The sequence below is a fragment of the Toxotes jaculatrix genome, chromosome 8, assembly GCF_017976425.1.
Source record: "Toxotes jaculatrix isolate fToxJac2 chromosome 8, fToxJac2.pri, whole genome shotgun sequence".
Lineage (NCBI taxonomy): Eukaryota > Metazoa > Chordata > Actinopteri > Toxotidae > Toxotes > Toxotes jaculatrix.
The window spans coordinates 5,732,317-5,749,269 of NC_054401.1; the positions used below are offsets into that span (position 1 = coordinate 5,732,317).

The following is a 16,953-nucleotide window of genomic DNA, read 5'->3' on the forward strand; positions in this document are numbered from 1 at the left end:
AATAAGGCAACAAAATCAAAAGAAGATAAAGTCTTTTCTTGATTAAATCGGGGACCAATGCAGCTTCTCATGACAGAGTTCACGCTGTGAGAAGAGCTCAGCTTCTGTAACACAACAATAATCTTATCCAAATAGAAATGATCTGTTCAGGTTAATCCAGTCATGATTACATGATAGTCCCTGACTCAACATGACTTTTTTTTTGTCAACATGACTTATGCTCATTCTGTGTTAACTTTTCAGTTAGAGTAGCTGACCTACATCCAGGAGACCCCAGTAATTACCACATAACTCTCTGAACTCAAACAGACTTAGGTACTGCTGACTGGATGATGTTTACAGGAGGATACTGGGAAAATACTGGTCATAGTGGATGATGTCATGGCGTGTTTTCTTGCCATTGAGTCATTTCTACAATGTGCTATTTGTCAGACAAGACAGAAAGATATTTAAAGATGTGAACTCAGGATTTTGGGTGGTGGAGATTTTCCACAGTTTTCTGACATTTTACTCAATGAACAGTTTCAATTATTTAACGAAAAATAATTGTCACATGTATTAATAATGAAAATAATATTTGTTGGTTGCAGTTCCCCAGTGATGGAACTTTGCATATTTGGAGAAGCGAGAAATTTGCAATTATCTAAAACCAAGAAAAGCAGTAGTAGTACTGTTTGACTAGAGGATTAATCAACTAATTGTTACAGCTCAAGTTTTACTGTTTCTCATCAGATTGGCGAGGATAAAAAGGTGGAAGGGTTTGTCAGCAACTGAGGTAATGTCATTGTTGGTAAGTCTTCATCCCAAAAAGACACAGAATTTCAAAGAGAAACTTTGAAACTCTGGCTCGAGTTCAAAATGACAAAAGATAGAGAAGTAAATAAGCTCCGCTCTTGTTCTGTTAAAATAGCAGAACTGTTAAAATAAAATGCTGCTGAACAACATACAAGGCTAAAAATGGCTTAAAAACAACAAGCACCCAGCTGCTCCTCTCATTCCCACAGTGTTGCATCACCTGGACCCTCCACTGTGACCTTTCCAAAGACGAATTAGGTCAGCAGCTGCTTTTTCAACTTAACACTTGTTGAGTGCCTGAAATGAATCAAAATATGTTGAAGTGTGAAGATTTCAACTTTTTACAAAGCAGTTTTTTCTCTCAGCCAGGGTCCTCTGATCATTGTGGGGTTGTAGCCCTTGTGACCAGCTTGGTTTTTACCCTTGTATGTAATTTTTTTTTTTCAGTTTCAATCCCCTTTTCAGAGCATAAGCAAACTGTGGCGTTCTGTGACCTGAGGAGAGTTTACAAAGGTACACGGTTACACATTGTGGTTATTTCTTCTTTTCATTCCAGTGTTTTCAGACCCAATATATTTGAACAAGGCTTACTTTTTAGCCTACAAAACAAAAAATGATCAGAGTTTCTTCACAGACACTGAATTCCTAGCAGTGTAGAGCAGAATTTGTGACTGCATTCGGATACTGGAGAATAGATTGAAATCTTTTTTAAAAAGTAGATTTGCAGGTGTCAGTGAAGCAGTTTGCTTTCGACCTGTTTTGAAACTGTGGTAGGAAATGGACTTGAAGTGGGAACTGAAAATGCATCTGGGCGAGAGTCCTGATACCTCACTGCGTATCAGCCACCTACACAAGTACCATTTACTGCATGTGAGATCAGACAAATTCAAGGCAGGCACAAAGTGACAAGGTGAATTTTTATAGATTTTTTTATTTTTCAGTGTATCACTTTTGTTTTCTCTCTTTTTTTTTGTCAAGCAACATTTCCACACCTATACATGAAGTGAAAACTGCAGTTTTAGTTGTTGCTGAAAGAAAACATGAACACAAACAGACCAACAGTGTGGGCAACACATTGTTTATCATTTCACTGGTTGGTTCATCTGTGCAGGAAAAGGTGTTACGGATGCAGACTGAAAAAAGATGCATTTCTTCAATGGCCTTATAAGGAGAAATCACTCCTTTATTTTTCCTTAATTTTTTTTTTTTTTACAGTTTATTTGTACATTTTGTATTTGAACAGAACAAAAAAAAAAATCATGTTGTGGTCCTTCCTTATTCCACCAGTAAGTATGCAGTTATTCTGTATTAATTTATCAGTTTGTGTGTGTGTCCCCTTTCTCAGAATGCATCAAACTCAGTTTTGGTACGACAGAGGTGAACAGTAAACATGCAAAGTGGCAGTGTTTGGCTGCCATCTAGTGTTCGCCAATAGTCAATAATTGGACGTCTGGAGAGAGAAGCGAGTACAGCTGCTTTTTTTCTCGTTTTGTTTTTTTTTTTTTCTTCTTTTTACAAACACTAAAAGATTTGTAACAAGGCTTCAGCTCTTTGCTTTTCCCTTTTGGTTTCCACTGGCTTCACTCTGGGAGGCACACTGGACAGGTTTTGTGGAACATTTTCCCACTGCAGTTAGATAATAGCAATATGCCAAGCCCTTAAGTTTCTACAAAGACACTAAGACATTTGTGTGAATTTACACATCAGTGGGAAATTTTCCACAGTCGACAGATTCACCTGAAAGTGACTCTTCCATGTAACGCACCAGGGTAAACTATTAAAGCTGCATTTTTCGTTGTGATACAAATTGATCTGGTATGATCATCTTCTCATATGTGAACGGAAGTCACACTTTAGCCTCATTTGTAATTTTAATGCAGCGAGAGGTTTCCCCAGCACTAAAACTTGCAAGCAGTTTTGAAGAGCATAATTAAAATCAGCAGTGAGCCAGCTGTGTTTACCCGATTTAAATAGGTTGGTGGTGTGCTGAAAAGGCCAGTCCTACTTTATTCAGACGTGAATTCCTCTGAAGTCCAGCTTTAGATTGTTGCTGTACTAAAACCCACTTGTATAGCTGATTAATGAACACTAGTCTCACAGGATCATGGAAAACACAGTAAAAACATCACTGTGATATCTGAGAATCTAGGATAAAACAGTCTTATCTCAGTGCCAGTGTGAAACATTAAAAACATGTCTGGCTCTATGTTGTTTTCTATTACACTGAACCTCAGAATTTACTGCGTCTAATGACTGAATTTCCCTTTATCTGAGAGCTAGAGACAAGCTAAGAGTACACAGATCACAACATTTCTCTTGGTGAGCAGATGTGTGAAGGCAATGGGCAATCACTTTGCTGCTGAGTTGTTGTGTTTAAACCTGCAGAAACTACTGAATACAGCGACTTTCACCGGATGTGCGACGGCAATCACAACTCACTGACTTTCACAACTGCTCCAGAAGTGACAGTTCATCTCTCATTTTCACATCTGCTTCTTTAAAGTCTGCTCTCTAATTCTGTTTGTTAAAAAGAAGAAGAAGAGGTTTGGAAGTGTTGTCAGTTTGGGTGTTGGTCAGATAATATATCAGCCGATAAATCTGAGTGAGTTAAAGTTCAGATATCTGCCTGATGTGTGGTTCACTGCTGAGATGATGGACCTGCAATTTGGTATTTTTCCTCTATGCTTTTCATTTAGTCTGCCTTTTATTTGCACCACAGCTTCATAAACCTGCAGAGTAAACGCTCACACGGGTTTGGTTCAAAAATTGACTTTTAAAACCCATATTGGTCGAACTGTGATGTCAACACACTGTGTGTAATTAAATGTGACTAAACTGGTTCAAAACTCTTAAAAACACGCGACACAACATCTTGAGCACGTTGTCAGGCGTTTCCAGAGGCTCGTAAGCATGCAAATAGTGATTATACAATGTAGGCCTATGATATACTATACATGTGTTCAAAGATTATCTGTGCATACTTGTACACCTATATACAGTGCAAGTTTCTCTCTCCCTCTGTCCCCGTTGAATCACGGCTCTATGCAGCCATCCTGTCCCTCAGAACGGGATACAGTTCAGTCCTTCTCATCCTTTTTGCAGGAAGTCACTGAAATAATCTTTCTACGGAGATCTTTCTTCTCTCCGTGGTTCTCTTTTTTCCATCATGTGGAGAGGATGGTGGGAGGTGAGTAACGGTGAGAGGAAAGGAGGGCACGAAAGTGGATGTGAGATTTCTCAAGGCAGCCGTCTTGAATTCTTCCTTGACCTGAAGTTAAAAAAAACAACAACAAAAACCCCCCCACAAAACTGTCAGATAAAACGAATAATGTAGAGCTGGGACGAGAACACAAAGCTCTATATAAAATCAAAATTTTGAAAATGAAATGTGTTTAAGGGCTAACAAAGGCAACATTATCTGTCATTCAGGTATATTAGTCCAAAATTGTTGTCCAAAAGTGTTTAGGGTTCAAATTACTTGGTTTAGAGAGGGACCAAAATAGGTGCATTGAGAAAACTAACTAGTAGTGTGAGGGTAAAACATTTAAATGGTCACTGTGACACTTAAAACATGTGGAGTCTTTACACTTGTAGTGTCGAAGCGTTGCTTTTTCAGTCTAATAAACTTTTTGGAGCTAAAGTCCAGTGGCATCAATATGGGATGGAATATGCACACAACTACTGCTCCAAATTTAGTTGAATAATTTTGATAATAGACCGGGTACGTAACATGTTATCTACAATTCTAATAAGGTGAGGTTGGCTAAGGCAGTGTTTCCCAAGATGGTGGTTGTAAACTACTAGGGGTCATAAACAAGGCTGGGTTATCATCTGGACAAAACTGCAACTGGTAACTGTGACTGTAAGATCTGATTAGTAAAAAGTGAACATCCACTCAAAGAAAAAAAAAGAAAATGATAAAAGCGAACTTGACCCAGTTCTCCCTGAGGACTCGTAACAATGCAGCAAGAGTAAAGAAATACTATGATTTGTAAAATAAACAAGAAAGAAGAAGGAAAAAGACAAGTAGAAAGTGAATTCGGAGATCAAGTTTTCTAAGAATCCAGACCTACCAGTGCTATTCTGCCACTTGTACACCTGCACAGTTATCTTTACTTTCTGATGCTATAGCTAAATACTCCGCCCTGAAGGAAAGAGGAGAAAAAGAGAAAGTCAGAGATCAGTAAATCAGAATCAGAACAAGATATCAGTTCAGTGAGAAAAAAAAGAAAAATGTTTAGTATTTTGAAAAGAGCAGATTGAAACAGATTGCGTCTCCGCTTTCCAAGCAGCGACAGGAAGGAAAAACAAGGGCGAAAGTGGAAGGTGAGAAATCAGGACATTTGGACGGCCCAGCGGGATTTGGATATGAAGGACTGGCACTGGAGGGAGGCTGGCTGCATGTGTGTTTGTGTTTGTGTGTGTGTGCTTGGGTGTTACTCACGCGCTCTCTCTCAGAGCTTCCTCTCCGGCTGCTGAGATCTTCCTGTAGCAGTAAATCATCTCCACCACCAGCCAGAACTGCAGCCCGATGATGGAGACATACATCATTACCTCAGACAAGATGGATGCCATTCCCCTGGTGACTGCAGGCACAGAGGGGGAAATAAGGTTAGATATATTGTAGATGATATGAATCATAATTCATTAGCTCATGTCTTGAATTGCCTTGTGTCATAATTCATCATTTTCTGAATGCTGCCTCAGATTCAGTTAACCTACAATGTCTGACGTCCATCAAGAGCTCAGTGTTCTCTTGTGAAAGCCCCACAGGTTAAAAGTTACTGCTCGTTCCTTGCATTGAAAAAAAAGAACACCTATTACTAGTTAAACTACCTGCTTCTACTAAATTAAATTAATAAAGTGCCCAGCATTGAACCCCGAGGGACACCTTTGTGCTTATGTTCACCAGCTAGTTGCTAACTTTGTTCGTATGTTGTTGGATGCTGTGAACATAGAAGGCTGTGCTGGCGTTACATCTCTCTGAGCAGCTGTCACAAGCATGTCCTTGGTTTCGATGTCTCTATTTGGGTCTTGTGTCTACGGCCTATTATTCCGAGCTGTGGATCCTGATGGAGCAAGCTTCTCAGAATTTGAGTTTTATTATAAATTGCTGTGTGTGCATTATCTATGTCTTTTTCATTTCACTGCATCTAGCAATTTTAATGTAAGATATATTATGAAACATTAGTGTAACTATAGTCAGGCATCAAAATATAAGTAATAAAAATGTCACATAGACAACTTTTAACAAAAGAAACATGAATATTTTTGTAAATATTACAATAGTTAAATGTTGTATTAATAATAAAAAAAGTGTTTGTGATATTATGTAGTCATTAAGTTGGTACCGGTTCTGTTCTGCTTTTCTGATATTTCAGTGTGACATCACGTCGTCCCCAAACCTAAAAACAGGCCTAGAAATGCGAGTTGATTGTGATTTTGGTTAATTTAGTTTCACTCTTTCCTACAAACAAACATGCAGTACAACATCCCTCCTCTCTTCTGCCCTTACGTTGCGGCACCACGGTAATGTTGATAGTCCTGCTGGTGTTGCTTGGAAAATCGTAGTTGGGGTACAAGAGGGTGCGGAAGAATATGCACTGGTAGGTTCCTGTGTCATTGTAGGTCACATTGAGGATGTAGATGGAGCCATCCTGTAGGTCCTTGGTGTGTTTGCTGCCGTTCCAGTCCAGACGATCGTAGAAACGTGAGTCAGTGATTTCGGCCGCTAGATCCTCATAGTTGTATATCTGGAAGAGAATTACACAATGGGTTTTCTTTGAACAGGAGGCAAAGCAGCATAGACAGTGCTCAGAAGACCGGCTTGAGAGATTGCGCTGGTCCTTCTGCATGGTATGAACCATTTCCTACAAAGCATGTAAGCTTTGCATTACATCACCTCTGACATGTTCCACATCAGCACCAGATGAGTGTTAGATAATAGCTAATGCCTGCCACTTTGCTCCTGCTCTCATTCACAGATTTAACCTGTCTTTCCCCCTTTATTTTGGCTCTTTGGAAAGCTGCTGTTTTCTCTTAGAGGCTTGTAGGTGTAAAACAAACTGATTGTTCTGCGTTGATATGAATATTTGTAACCTGAGTGTCAAGTTTGCTTTTCAGCTTTCCTGTCATATCTGAGGACACAGACATCTGGTCTCCACCTCACCACTGCTGCTGTTTTTCCGTTATTGACCGAGCTGCAGTTATGGCCTCACGTCTGCACTTCCTGGCGAAACAGTGAATATACATTCTAAATGGCTGCCAAGGGCTAGTGGGATATCTCCGGCTATAGGTACTGTATATATCTTAATGGCCTCTTTGCTTTGCCTGCTGAGGACTCCTTAGGCAAGCAAAAGTGCTGCCTTCCAGTCAACACAAAGAGAGGAAAAAAATCCCCGTCATGAAAAATGCAAGACTCTGCTCTCTCTCATGATAAATGCATCGCAGCCGTTTCCCATGCGAGGAGTCAAAAGACACTGCTGTGATGCATGTTTGGAGCTTTGTGCTGATTTTACTATTTTTATTTTATTGCTTTATCTGGATATCTGATAATCTGCTTGCTGTTTCCCTCTGTTTCCAGTCTTTGTGCTAAGCTAAGCTAACTTTTTGTAGCTTCACATTTACTGTCAAGTGGGAGCGTTACCAATCTTCTCATCTAACTCTCTACAACAAGGTGAATAAGCATATTTCCCAAAATGTTGCACTATTCCTTTAAATTCGTTTCTGAGCACTATTTTTTCAGTGTTTGCTTTGTCAAATATCCTACTCACAGGGGAGAACACAGTCTCATCAGAAGCCTTGAAGAACCAGCGGACGCTGGCTGTGGCGGGCACCTCGCCCCTCCTCTTACAGGAGATGCAGCCCAGTTTGAAGCCCTCGTTGGCCACGGCCTCTGTGTCTGAATCCACCTCCACGCAAGCTCCATGGCACAGAGATGCTACAGAGTGAAGAGGATGAAGGCCACACAGTTAGAAACCTCATGTTGTTGCTTGTTATTGCTCTCTGTCTATTTGTAGGTCACAGGGTTCAGAGGTAAGAGCCATGGGCAGCCATCAACCTCTTTTTCATGTACCCGTGACTCGAGGGAAAGGTTGACACGCGGGCAGAGCTCTGGTGTTTTCCAGTATCTCAGTACTTGCAGGCAAACTGTCTAAACAGTACTAAACAGTGTTAGCTACTGTAAGTTTTTAAATTTTTGCGTGCTTTTGCTTGGAATGCTCATTGCATGCGTGTTTTTTTTTTTTAATTCTTTCATATCGGGCACAGCTTTTTTCTTGCATTGTTTTTATTTCCACTCATGATTTCACGTTTTTGATCGTTGTGAATTTGGTTCATTTTTGCTTTTCAGTTTTGTGGTAATTTGTGTGTTTTTAATCTGTGAAACTGAGGGGAAATAAAGAGGTTGCAGTGAGCAATACTATTTTCTTGCATTCTGTCAATTGGTATCTGAGCTAAATTCATATATAGAAGCGTGGGTCTATATATGCCATCATCATCATGACACATACTTCTCATCGGCCAGGAGTTACACACCTGTAACTCCAAATGTTTCTGTCTCACACTGCACCTTGCAGTTTCCACTGAGGCCTCAGCATCGCTCTCAACCAATGATCTTGTTCTATTCTCAACTTTGACTTCTGGGGAAGCTTTTGTTTCGAATTGTAAGATGGAGGGGGAGGGAGATGAAGGAGAGGACAGGAAACACATAGCACAACGCTGTTCAAATGAACTCTAAGAAAGCATTAATAAAGGTTTGGCTGAGATTCACAGTGGCTGCACATCATCCATGTATACAAATACAGAAAAACAAAGCTCTGTTTTTTTTACTCCCTGGGATTCAGATATTGAAGCGCCATAGAGAGACATTTAAAAGAATTACACAAGTAGAAATTCCACCACACTGCAAAGAAACATGGAGGGGGAGGAATGAAGGGGGGAGGGAAGAAAGAGAAAGTTAGCACAAGCATCAGTAGTAGCCATTTCTACAAAAGCATGGGGAGATGGGGAAGCAGGGGAGAAGAAGCCTAATGCTGGCTGATGCACTGCAGAGAGAGAGAAGGGGGAGAGAGGAAAAAAAAGGGAAGGAGGAGAAGAGAAAGTTTAGAACATAATGCAAAAATATAAACCCAAACACAGCTGGCCCCCGCTGCTATCATGTTTTACAGTAAGAGATGGACCCGTGCACTCAAAAGCAAACACAGACCCAAACCGCCCAGCAGGACCTGCAAACAACTGAACCCGAGCCTCCGCTCAACTGATTCAAATTTGTCAACCTGAACAGAAATAAGTAATTCAGCGCTTTATTTTTTTGACGTTGTCCAGCTTCACATTTTCTAAATGTTTTGTATCAAAGCCACGGTCAGTTGGATTTTGTTTAGAAGAACTGCACGCAGCTTTGTTGAAGGATTTTATTTCATCAGGGCATGTGGGATCTGTTGACCAAAGGTCTCATTTTTGTAGTTTTGGCCATTATTCCTATTTGTAGTAATAACACTGTTCTCACCTGTTCTGACCTACAAAACAGGTCTTCGATTAAGGCCAGGGTCTTGGGTTTTCAGGTTTTCTGGGCAGTGGGTCTGCTGAGGACCTCTAGATTATAAGAAACAGACCTGAGGCAAACAGCATTTGCAAATTCTTGAACTGCTTAGAGAACAGGTGCACTGAAAACAATGCAGTGAGTGAAAAAATATAAAATTGCTGTGATATTTTATATATTTTTCAGTTTAATCTCTGCTTTTATTAGCTCTCTTGACTGTTACAAACGTGACTTGATTGTTTGTGTTAATTACGTGCTGACATAAGCTGCACCAGCTGTTACCGCTGCTGCTAATCCTTGGCTGCCAATAGAGGTCGATGAAGGTCATTCATCACTTCATGCCCCTGTAGAATCTCACAGGAAAACGTTTTAAACATCAATCTTGCAAACAGATGCTGCCAAATTTCAGGTTAAGCTTTAATACGCAAAGATATTTTGACTCAAGTCTGTGAGAGCTTCTTTGGATTTCAACTTCTACTGCTTAGGAAAGACAGAGAGGCAGAAAGAGACAGAAAGGCAAAGAGACACCAGAGAGACACAGGAGCAAGACATAACATGCAGAAAAGAGGTGAGGACTGGAACACAGACAGAGGAGACACATTACAATGAGGACAAAGTGAATGTTTGGTAGACAGCAAGAGAGATTAAGAGGATATCTGAAGACAGAAGAGGGCACGTTACTTGCAGGACAGTGAGAACAAAGACGAACAAAGACAGATGAAAACCTAGCAGGAACACACAGACAGCGTGAGGCTGTAATCCTGAAGGAGGCTGGTGGCACAGTGAGAGGCGAGGTTGTGCAAGGTGAGCAAGGAGGCTGCTGACTGTCCAAAGCTGAGACAGCAAGTTAAGACGACAGCGAAAAGACAGAGTGGGAGAGGGAGACAAACATGCAAGCAGACACAAAAGAAACTGCACACCCAAAGTGCAGACTAAACAAAGTCAGAGCCACCAAACTCTGCCTCGGTCACGGTTCTCAGTAACAGCAGCGGGACACGTACACACTGAGCATCAAAAATGCAAATCCATTGCGTAATCTGTGGACTGAGGTTCGGGATTATGCAACGGATATTCCAGAAATTGCAGATTAGGAGTTTTTTTTCCCTGACAGGGGGCTGGTTGGTTAATCCCTCATATCAGTTGCTGTACACCCCTGAGGCCTACAAAGCAAAAAACAAACAAACAAACAAACAAAAAAAACCCCCTGACTTATAGCTTTAGCACCACAAAAGACCATCCACTCACTGAGGTTAGCTAGCTTAGCATGTCACTGGGAGCTAAAGGAAACACAAAAGGATCAAGGTAATTTGCTGAACTGGCCATTTAAGAGAGAGGGGGAGAAAAGAGAATTGGATAAGTGACAGCAAAAGAGATGAGGGAGGACAACATCTGTTTCCATGGCTGGGTTACTACGGACATAAACACACGCACACACATACAGTAGGCATATATAACCAGGGGAAATGCCAGGCATTCATGACATTTCCCTTGACACGAAGCAAGCAAGAGACTTTCCACTGGAACAAGTAGACCACTGAAGCACACTCCTCTGTGAGCATCTCTTTCAGTTTACTCCGTCAATCTGTCACATTGTCCCGGCAGTGATGGCACACTGGTTCATTTGTACAGAACAAGCCAGAGGAATGCCCAGTTTTTTATCTTTGTGTCTTTCATTAAAAGATGGTTAAAGAGCTTGATAGCCATTTTGTGGATGTCCCAAAACCAAAACAAGACCCGATGAATGTAGCTCTGTTTTTGGACTCCCCCCAACTCTTGAGAAAAATATCTGTCTGTTTAGCTGCTAAATGTTCCACCATGTTCCCCGGCTGACGGCAGAGGGAACAGTGGAGTCTGTGATACTGTAATTCTCTGATGGTTCCTAACCACGGGCAGCCTCTGTCACATCACACGTGCTCATTTGATTCATTGTTTTTAACTTCGCCAGCCAGAAGTAATTTTCGTGAAAACAGGTGACACTAAAAAACATCTGTCCGTGTCCTCGTTCATTATCTGCGTTTGTCCTTGTCTGCCCTTGTGAGGCTCTGACACACACACACACAGACACACACACCCACAAATGCAATTTCCAGGAGTACTCCCTCAGTGAAGTAAGGAACAAGTGGAGTGAAGAAGTACGTCACTGGTGCTGATAAAACATCGTAGCAATGACAGCTCTTATGACCTTCATGTCTCTCGTCTTATTGGTCTGCCTGTCTCCAGGATATCAACTCCCTCTGCTCCTTCCTGTCTTTCTTTCTTTCCTTCCCTCTTTCTTTCTCGAGAGACTGTTAGAGAGCTAATTTTGATTTTGCTGTAGCTTCTTCAGTCTTTCTTCTGATTCTCTGCAGTGTTATTGTGTGCATCCAGTACTCAGGGACAGACAAGCAAGCTGCACAGCTGTGTGTTCACGTGGTTCCTTCACTTTTGGTGACAGGCGATACTTAAACATGAGAAGAAAATGTTGCATTTATCTGGGTTGGTTTCAAAGCTAGAAAAAAATACCTGACCTGCGAAAATACCTGACTATTTAGCTGGTGTTAAAAATAATTACTGATAAACTGACGAGTTCCCAAGCTCATCTCGTCCTTCAAAGCCCCTCTCGCTCTTCTGACTCCCACCCCCCTCCAGCTGGCCCAGGGCACCCTGGGATTACAGACCTCTGTCACTCAGCTGTATAAACAAGGGCTCAGGTGAGTGTGTGTGCGTGTGTGTGTGTGAATATGTGCACGTCTATTTGCATGTCATGTGTGTGACACAAGTGAACGCGTGCAGCCTACAAATAGGTCGTGGCACAGTATCTCGCTCCAGATTTTTGGTTTAGAAAAGGATCTCAACATAAAAAAAAAGCCTCGAATAGAATCAAATCTAAACTCCCGTCAGAATCAGATTCATGCAGCTTTGAGGCTGCGGAGTCTGACAGCAGCTGCAGCACAAGTGAATGATTTTTATAGTTTTGAAAATCACATTCATGTCTTCCTTTCAGGGCCACTCAGATGGAGTGCATCAATCAAGAGCCCCTTGTTTACAATGTCTGCTGTTTGTACAGGGCAATAAATATAGATCCAGACATCCTATACACTGTATGTAGCAGCCATTACAGGTTTGGCCGAACAGTATCCTATAACCGTATTTTATCAAGGTCATAAGCGCACTCAGCTGGCACCAGAGGTGGCTTTAGCTGTCACACGGAGCACTTTTCTCAAAAATTCCTAATGCAAAAGTACAAACCACAAATCAGACTTAATGGTCTTTTAAAAACTTGCTGCAGCGCATCACTTGAGTGGCTATAATTGGTTTATGTATCTACCCCTTAAAGTGATGAGCCTCTCTGTAATGTAATTTCCAGTTCGTGCAGATGCAGTGGTTGGAGTGGAGTGATGGAATGGACGTGAATCCAAATGGCTCGGCGGTGTGGTTGTTCAAATATCCTGTTGACACTGATCCCCTTCAACCAGAAGTTTGAGCCATTTGCAGTCTAAATGGCTCCATACTGCAACTGCGGACACAAAGAGTCTCTTTGCCGCATGCATTAGTCAAAGTTTCCGTCAGTTGCATTAGATTTAATGAGCCTGTGTTCAGCCCAGCAAGAACCCACAACTCTGTGAACTGACTGTCAGCTTGTGTCATTTTTGAACACAATGTGAACAAAATTTTTTGTTGACTTTATCGTAATCATTGATGGGTGTTGTTTGTAGGGACATTTCTAATCTTGTAATAAAAAAAAACAAAAAAAAACCAAACAGCAGGCATTTGCACTGACATCTGTGGATTATTGTGGATGATCTTGAAGTGACTGTCCCTTTATTTCTCATATTTCTTCTTTTTCTGATTGCCCTCTGTCACCAAACTTTGTTTAGATGCAGCTTGGTGTGATGGAGGATGAGTGGAGCTTGTGATCGTCATCAGTTCATCCTAGTTAGTATTTAACTTCTGTAATGTCTGTATTTCTTTTCCTTGTAGATCCACTGTCAGAAAAGTGTTGAGTTCCATCTCATGTGTTTTTTTTTCTTAAAACATTTAAATGCACATTTCAAATTAAAAAGAGCACATACTGCTATTTTTTATCAGCCTCAATCTGCTCCTTTTCCTCTACTTTTGGGAGCTTCCGTCCAATTTCCTGCCTCGCCTTATAGCCTCATCCTCACTGCGCCCAGCTCCAGATGTGCTCAGTCCTTAACTATCCCACTGGCCCTTCAACCAAACCGCCTATTCCTGTCAGTTGAGGTTGCATAACCTTCTTACTTTTTTTTTGCCAAGATTCATTATTTGGTTCCTGGCTCAACTTTCTGCAGCTCTGCCTGCTACAGTTACAACCTCATATCTTGAATGAAATGCCGCTTTATTTAGACAATATTACTGCAGTAATGTTGTTTATCTTTTGCAGATTACACATATGTGTGGTTACTGGTATTGTTGTCAGTGACGGAGTGCTAGACAAAGAGCAGCTGGCTGATAGAGATAAGTGCTCAGTAAATCTCCCTTTTGATGCAATTCCTCTTTTTTTGTGCTCAATTTTAAATCTCAGTGCTTAAAATAAGATTATCTATGATGGTGACATGTCATCTAAAAAACTTGCAGGGTTTTTTTTGTTTGTTTGAGAAACATATTAAAACAGGAAAACTACTTTTTGGGGGTTTGTTTTAAATTGTATTGGGTTTCTGCAAAGAACACAGTTAAAAAAAAAAAGCATTTAAAGGAAGAAAATGTTTTGCATATCCATGGTTGTAACTCATTTACTAACATCTACCGCTTGTTTCTGTAATGTTGTTTTTGTAATGAATGCCAATTGAAATGCAATGTCATTTTTTACATCCAGTTATGTTTTCAAATAAACCAAGAGGCCATAAACAAAGAGACACTTGACACTTTCTTAAGGCAGTGAGAGCTTGCGAAAGATTACTTCCCTGCAGAGTTGCTCCCCTTCCTGTGGGTATCAGGAGACTGACAGTAACTTAAAGGTGATGTATTACCCAGCTCAGGCTATTTTAACATCAGCGGAAGGTGTTCCTCCAGTTATAAAAGAATAAAGAGCAGCAAACGGCTTCTTGCAAAAGTGGGAAATTGAGCCGTGATATGGCACATGATGCAGATATCAACAGGAGGACTGGAAAGGTTGAGGGCAACTTAGACGCTTGCCACAAATTTAAGGGAACTTTTTTTTTATGCTAGTTTTCATGGACAGTATTAGTATATATGTTGCACATACACACAGTGGGGACCTGACCTGAAAGAAAGTCACCAGCTGCAGCTTTGTACGAACAGCATCAAACAGGAAAAACAGTGCCTTAGCACGAACATTTGCCAGGACAACTCATCATGAGGGCTGAAATCACTATATTGACTGACTGCTGAGATAGAGCTTAATCGATTAGTCGATCTACAGAAAACTAATGAACAACTATTTTGATAATCTATTTGAGAAACGTTTCAAGCAAAGACACTAAACATTCTCTGGCTCCAGTTTCTCCAATGTGAGGATTTCTTGCTTTTCTCTGTTTTATGTCAATGCAAAGTGAATACATTTAATGGTGTCACCTTGGCCTTTAGGACATTTTATAAACCAATTATAAGACTGAATAATCAAGAAAAACATTAGCATTTTAACTGATAATGAAAATAATCATTCGATGCAGCCCTGAACTGCAAACACACACACAGACACACACACCAGAGGAGCACTCTGCCCCAGTGTAACACAGCATGAGGAATAATCTACATGGTTCTGGAACTTTGAATACATAATTAGTGTGTGTGTGTGTGTGTGTACGTGCGTGCGTGCGTGTGTGTGTGTGTGTAAATGTGTGTAGTACATGTGCATGTATCTGTTTGAACGGCCCCACACGGCCTCATCTCATTACTCTGAAAAAAAAAAAAAAAAAAAGAAAAACTAAACAGCTGGGCTTTTAGCAAACAATCCAGCACACTGATGGAACCACAAACACACACATCTGCATCTGAACACACAGTAACACACACACACCAGAGAACCCTTAAAGCACTGCCTACAAACTGACCTGCGTCAGACAACAGGAAACACCTCACGCGGCACAGACAGTGAACAGGAGATTGGATGGTGGCTCATATGCATGCCAAGGTGTTGCCGTCGTGGCATCGCCATGGCAACGCAACCACTGCCCACTCACCTTGAAGCGCCAAGAGGGCCAGAGGTAGTAGCAGCAGCAGCTCTTGTACTGCAGACATCCTGACAGGAGAAAGAAGACCGGTGGCAGCTCTCAGCGGCGTCAAAACACACCACACACACACACACACCACACACACACACACTCGCACGCACACTGCTGAATGGGAGACACACAGGCAGACAAAACAGAGCTACAGCAGCTATTCCAGCTTGGTGATGAGCACAACGGTACCACAGACGTCCAGACTACGAGTAAAAGTCTGGGAAGTGAGAGGAGGCGACTCTTTCCCGAAGCTGTTGGGACTCTGGGTGTGGTCCACTTGGGTGTCTTCTTCTTCTCCTACTTTTTCCTTTTTTCAGCTGTCACAAGGGGCTGGAAGAAGGGGTGGGTGGGTCCTCTTGTTGATCTGGTCTTCTTAAGCACCTGAAAAACCTGGCAGTAGCAGTGTGGAAGGTGCAGTAACTTGCCTCCTCACATCCCAGAACCTAAATCATTCTATTTGGCTGGCGAGTTTATCCGGTCTCTGAGTGAGTGAGCATATAGAGTTACCAGAGGGAGGAATCACTCAGAGTTTCAGGTTTCGTGTCGCTCAAAACGGCCTTTGTTCAACTATATATACTCTGTGGCACACCCTTAGGCCTCCACAGTGAGACTGTTTGCACTAAATAATGCCAGTATCCCAACTTGCAGACTGGTCAATAAATGGCACTGCCAGTGATTAACTATAAAAGCTACTGGAAGACTGATCTTAGGCTGATCTGATAGGGGGGGGGGGGGGGGGGCAATGCTGAGGTGTCAGATGGGATTTTTAGCTGGAAATGGAAGACGCAGTGTGTGTGAGAGAATTGTGCAATGGAGCCGGGGTGACTCTGCGGTCCAGAAGTCTGTTAAAATGTCAAAATGTTGCATGCATGAATGCCTTCAATGGGAAACATTTAGCTGCGCTCACTGACTTTTCTCTCATGTACGACTTCAGATATGTCCTGAGCCAGAACAGGAGGGTCTGTGCTTGACAGAGCCACAGTGTGAGTGAAATGGCAAATGGAAGCAGTGGCCTCTCGCTTTTCTCCACCTCTCTTTGGCTTTGGAAGAAATTACACTTATTGTTATTGCCTCAAATCAGTATTATTGCTTTCTTTCTGCAGTCCAGATTGCAGACTCGCAAACTACATATCTCTTCTCTTCATAAAGCTCTAGGCAGTGATGTAGGGCAGAGTCAGGTCGCTTCTTGCTTATTCAGCTGAAATCATCCTCTGTTTGTCCACATCGGTTAAGCCACACGGTTTGTTTAGCTGCTGTCTGCGCATGGTGCTCACAGGCTTGACTGCAACAGCACAGGTGGCTCTGCTGCTCAGACGGGTCACCAGCACATGTAACCAGTCTGAAAGGCATGCATCCAGCAGTCAGGGGGGTTTATTTACACCGCTCCTGTGCGCCTTTGGAGGCTAAAAAAAGTGCGCTATTCTTCTGTGCGTT

The 16,953-nt window shown here is 41.7% G+C and overlaps 1 protein-coding gene across 2 annotated transcripts; it reads right to left on the reverse strand.

Moving 5' to 3' along the window:
• Nucleotides 1-2,249: 2,249 nt before the first annotated feature.
• Nucleotides 2,250-15,771, reverse strand: scn1ba (sodium channel, voltage-gated, type I, beta a). Of its 2 annotated transcripts, XM_041045373.1 has the most exons (6): nucleotides 15,478-15,771; nucleotides 7,569-7,735; nucleotides 6,311-6,548; nucleotides 5,240-5,381; nucleotides 4,869-4,940; nucleotides 2,250-4,063 (listed from the first exon to the last, which is right to left on the reverse strand). In XM_041045373.1, the coding sequence occupies exons 1-5, from the start codon at nucleotides 15,533-15,535 to the stop codon at nucleotides 4,874-4,876; spliced, it is 672 nt and encodes a 223-aa protein (XP_040901307.1). In that variant the 5' UTR covers nucleotides 15,536-15,771; the 3' UTR covers nucleotides 2,250-4,063; nucleotides 4,869-4,873. The 2 variants fall into 2 exon arrangements, with proteins under 2 accessions (XP_040901307.1, XP_040901308.1); XM_041045374.1 differs by lacking the exon at nucleotides 4,869-4,940.
• Between the last annotated feature and the right edge of the window lie 1,182 nt (nucleotides 15,772-16,953).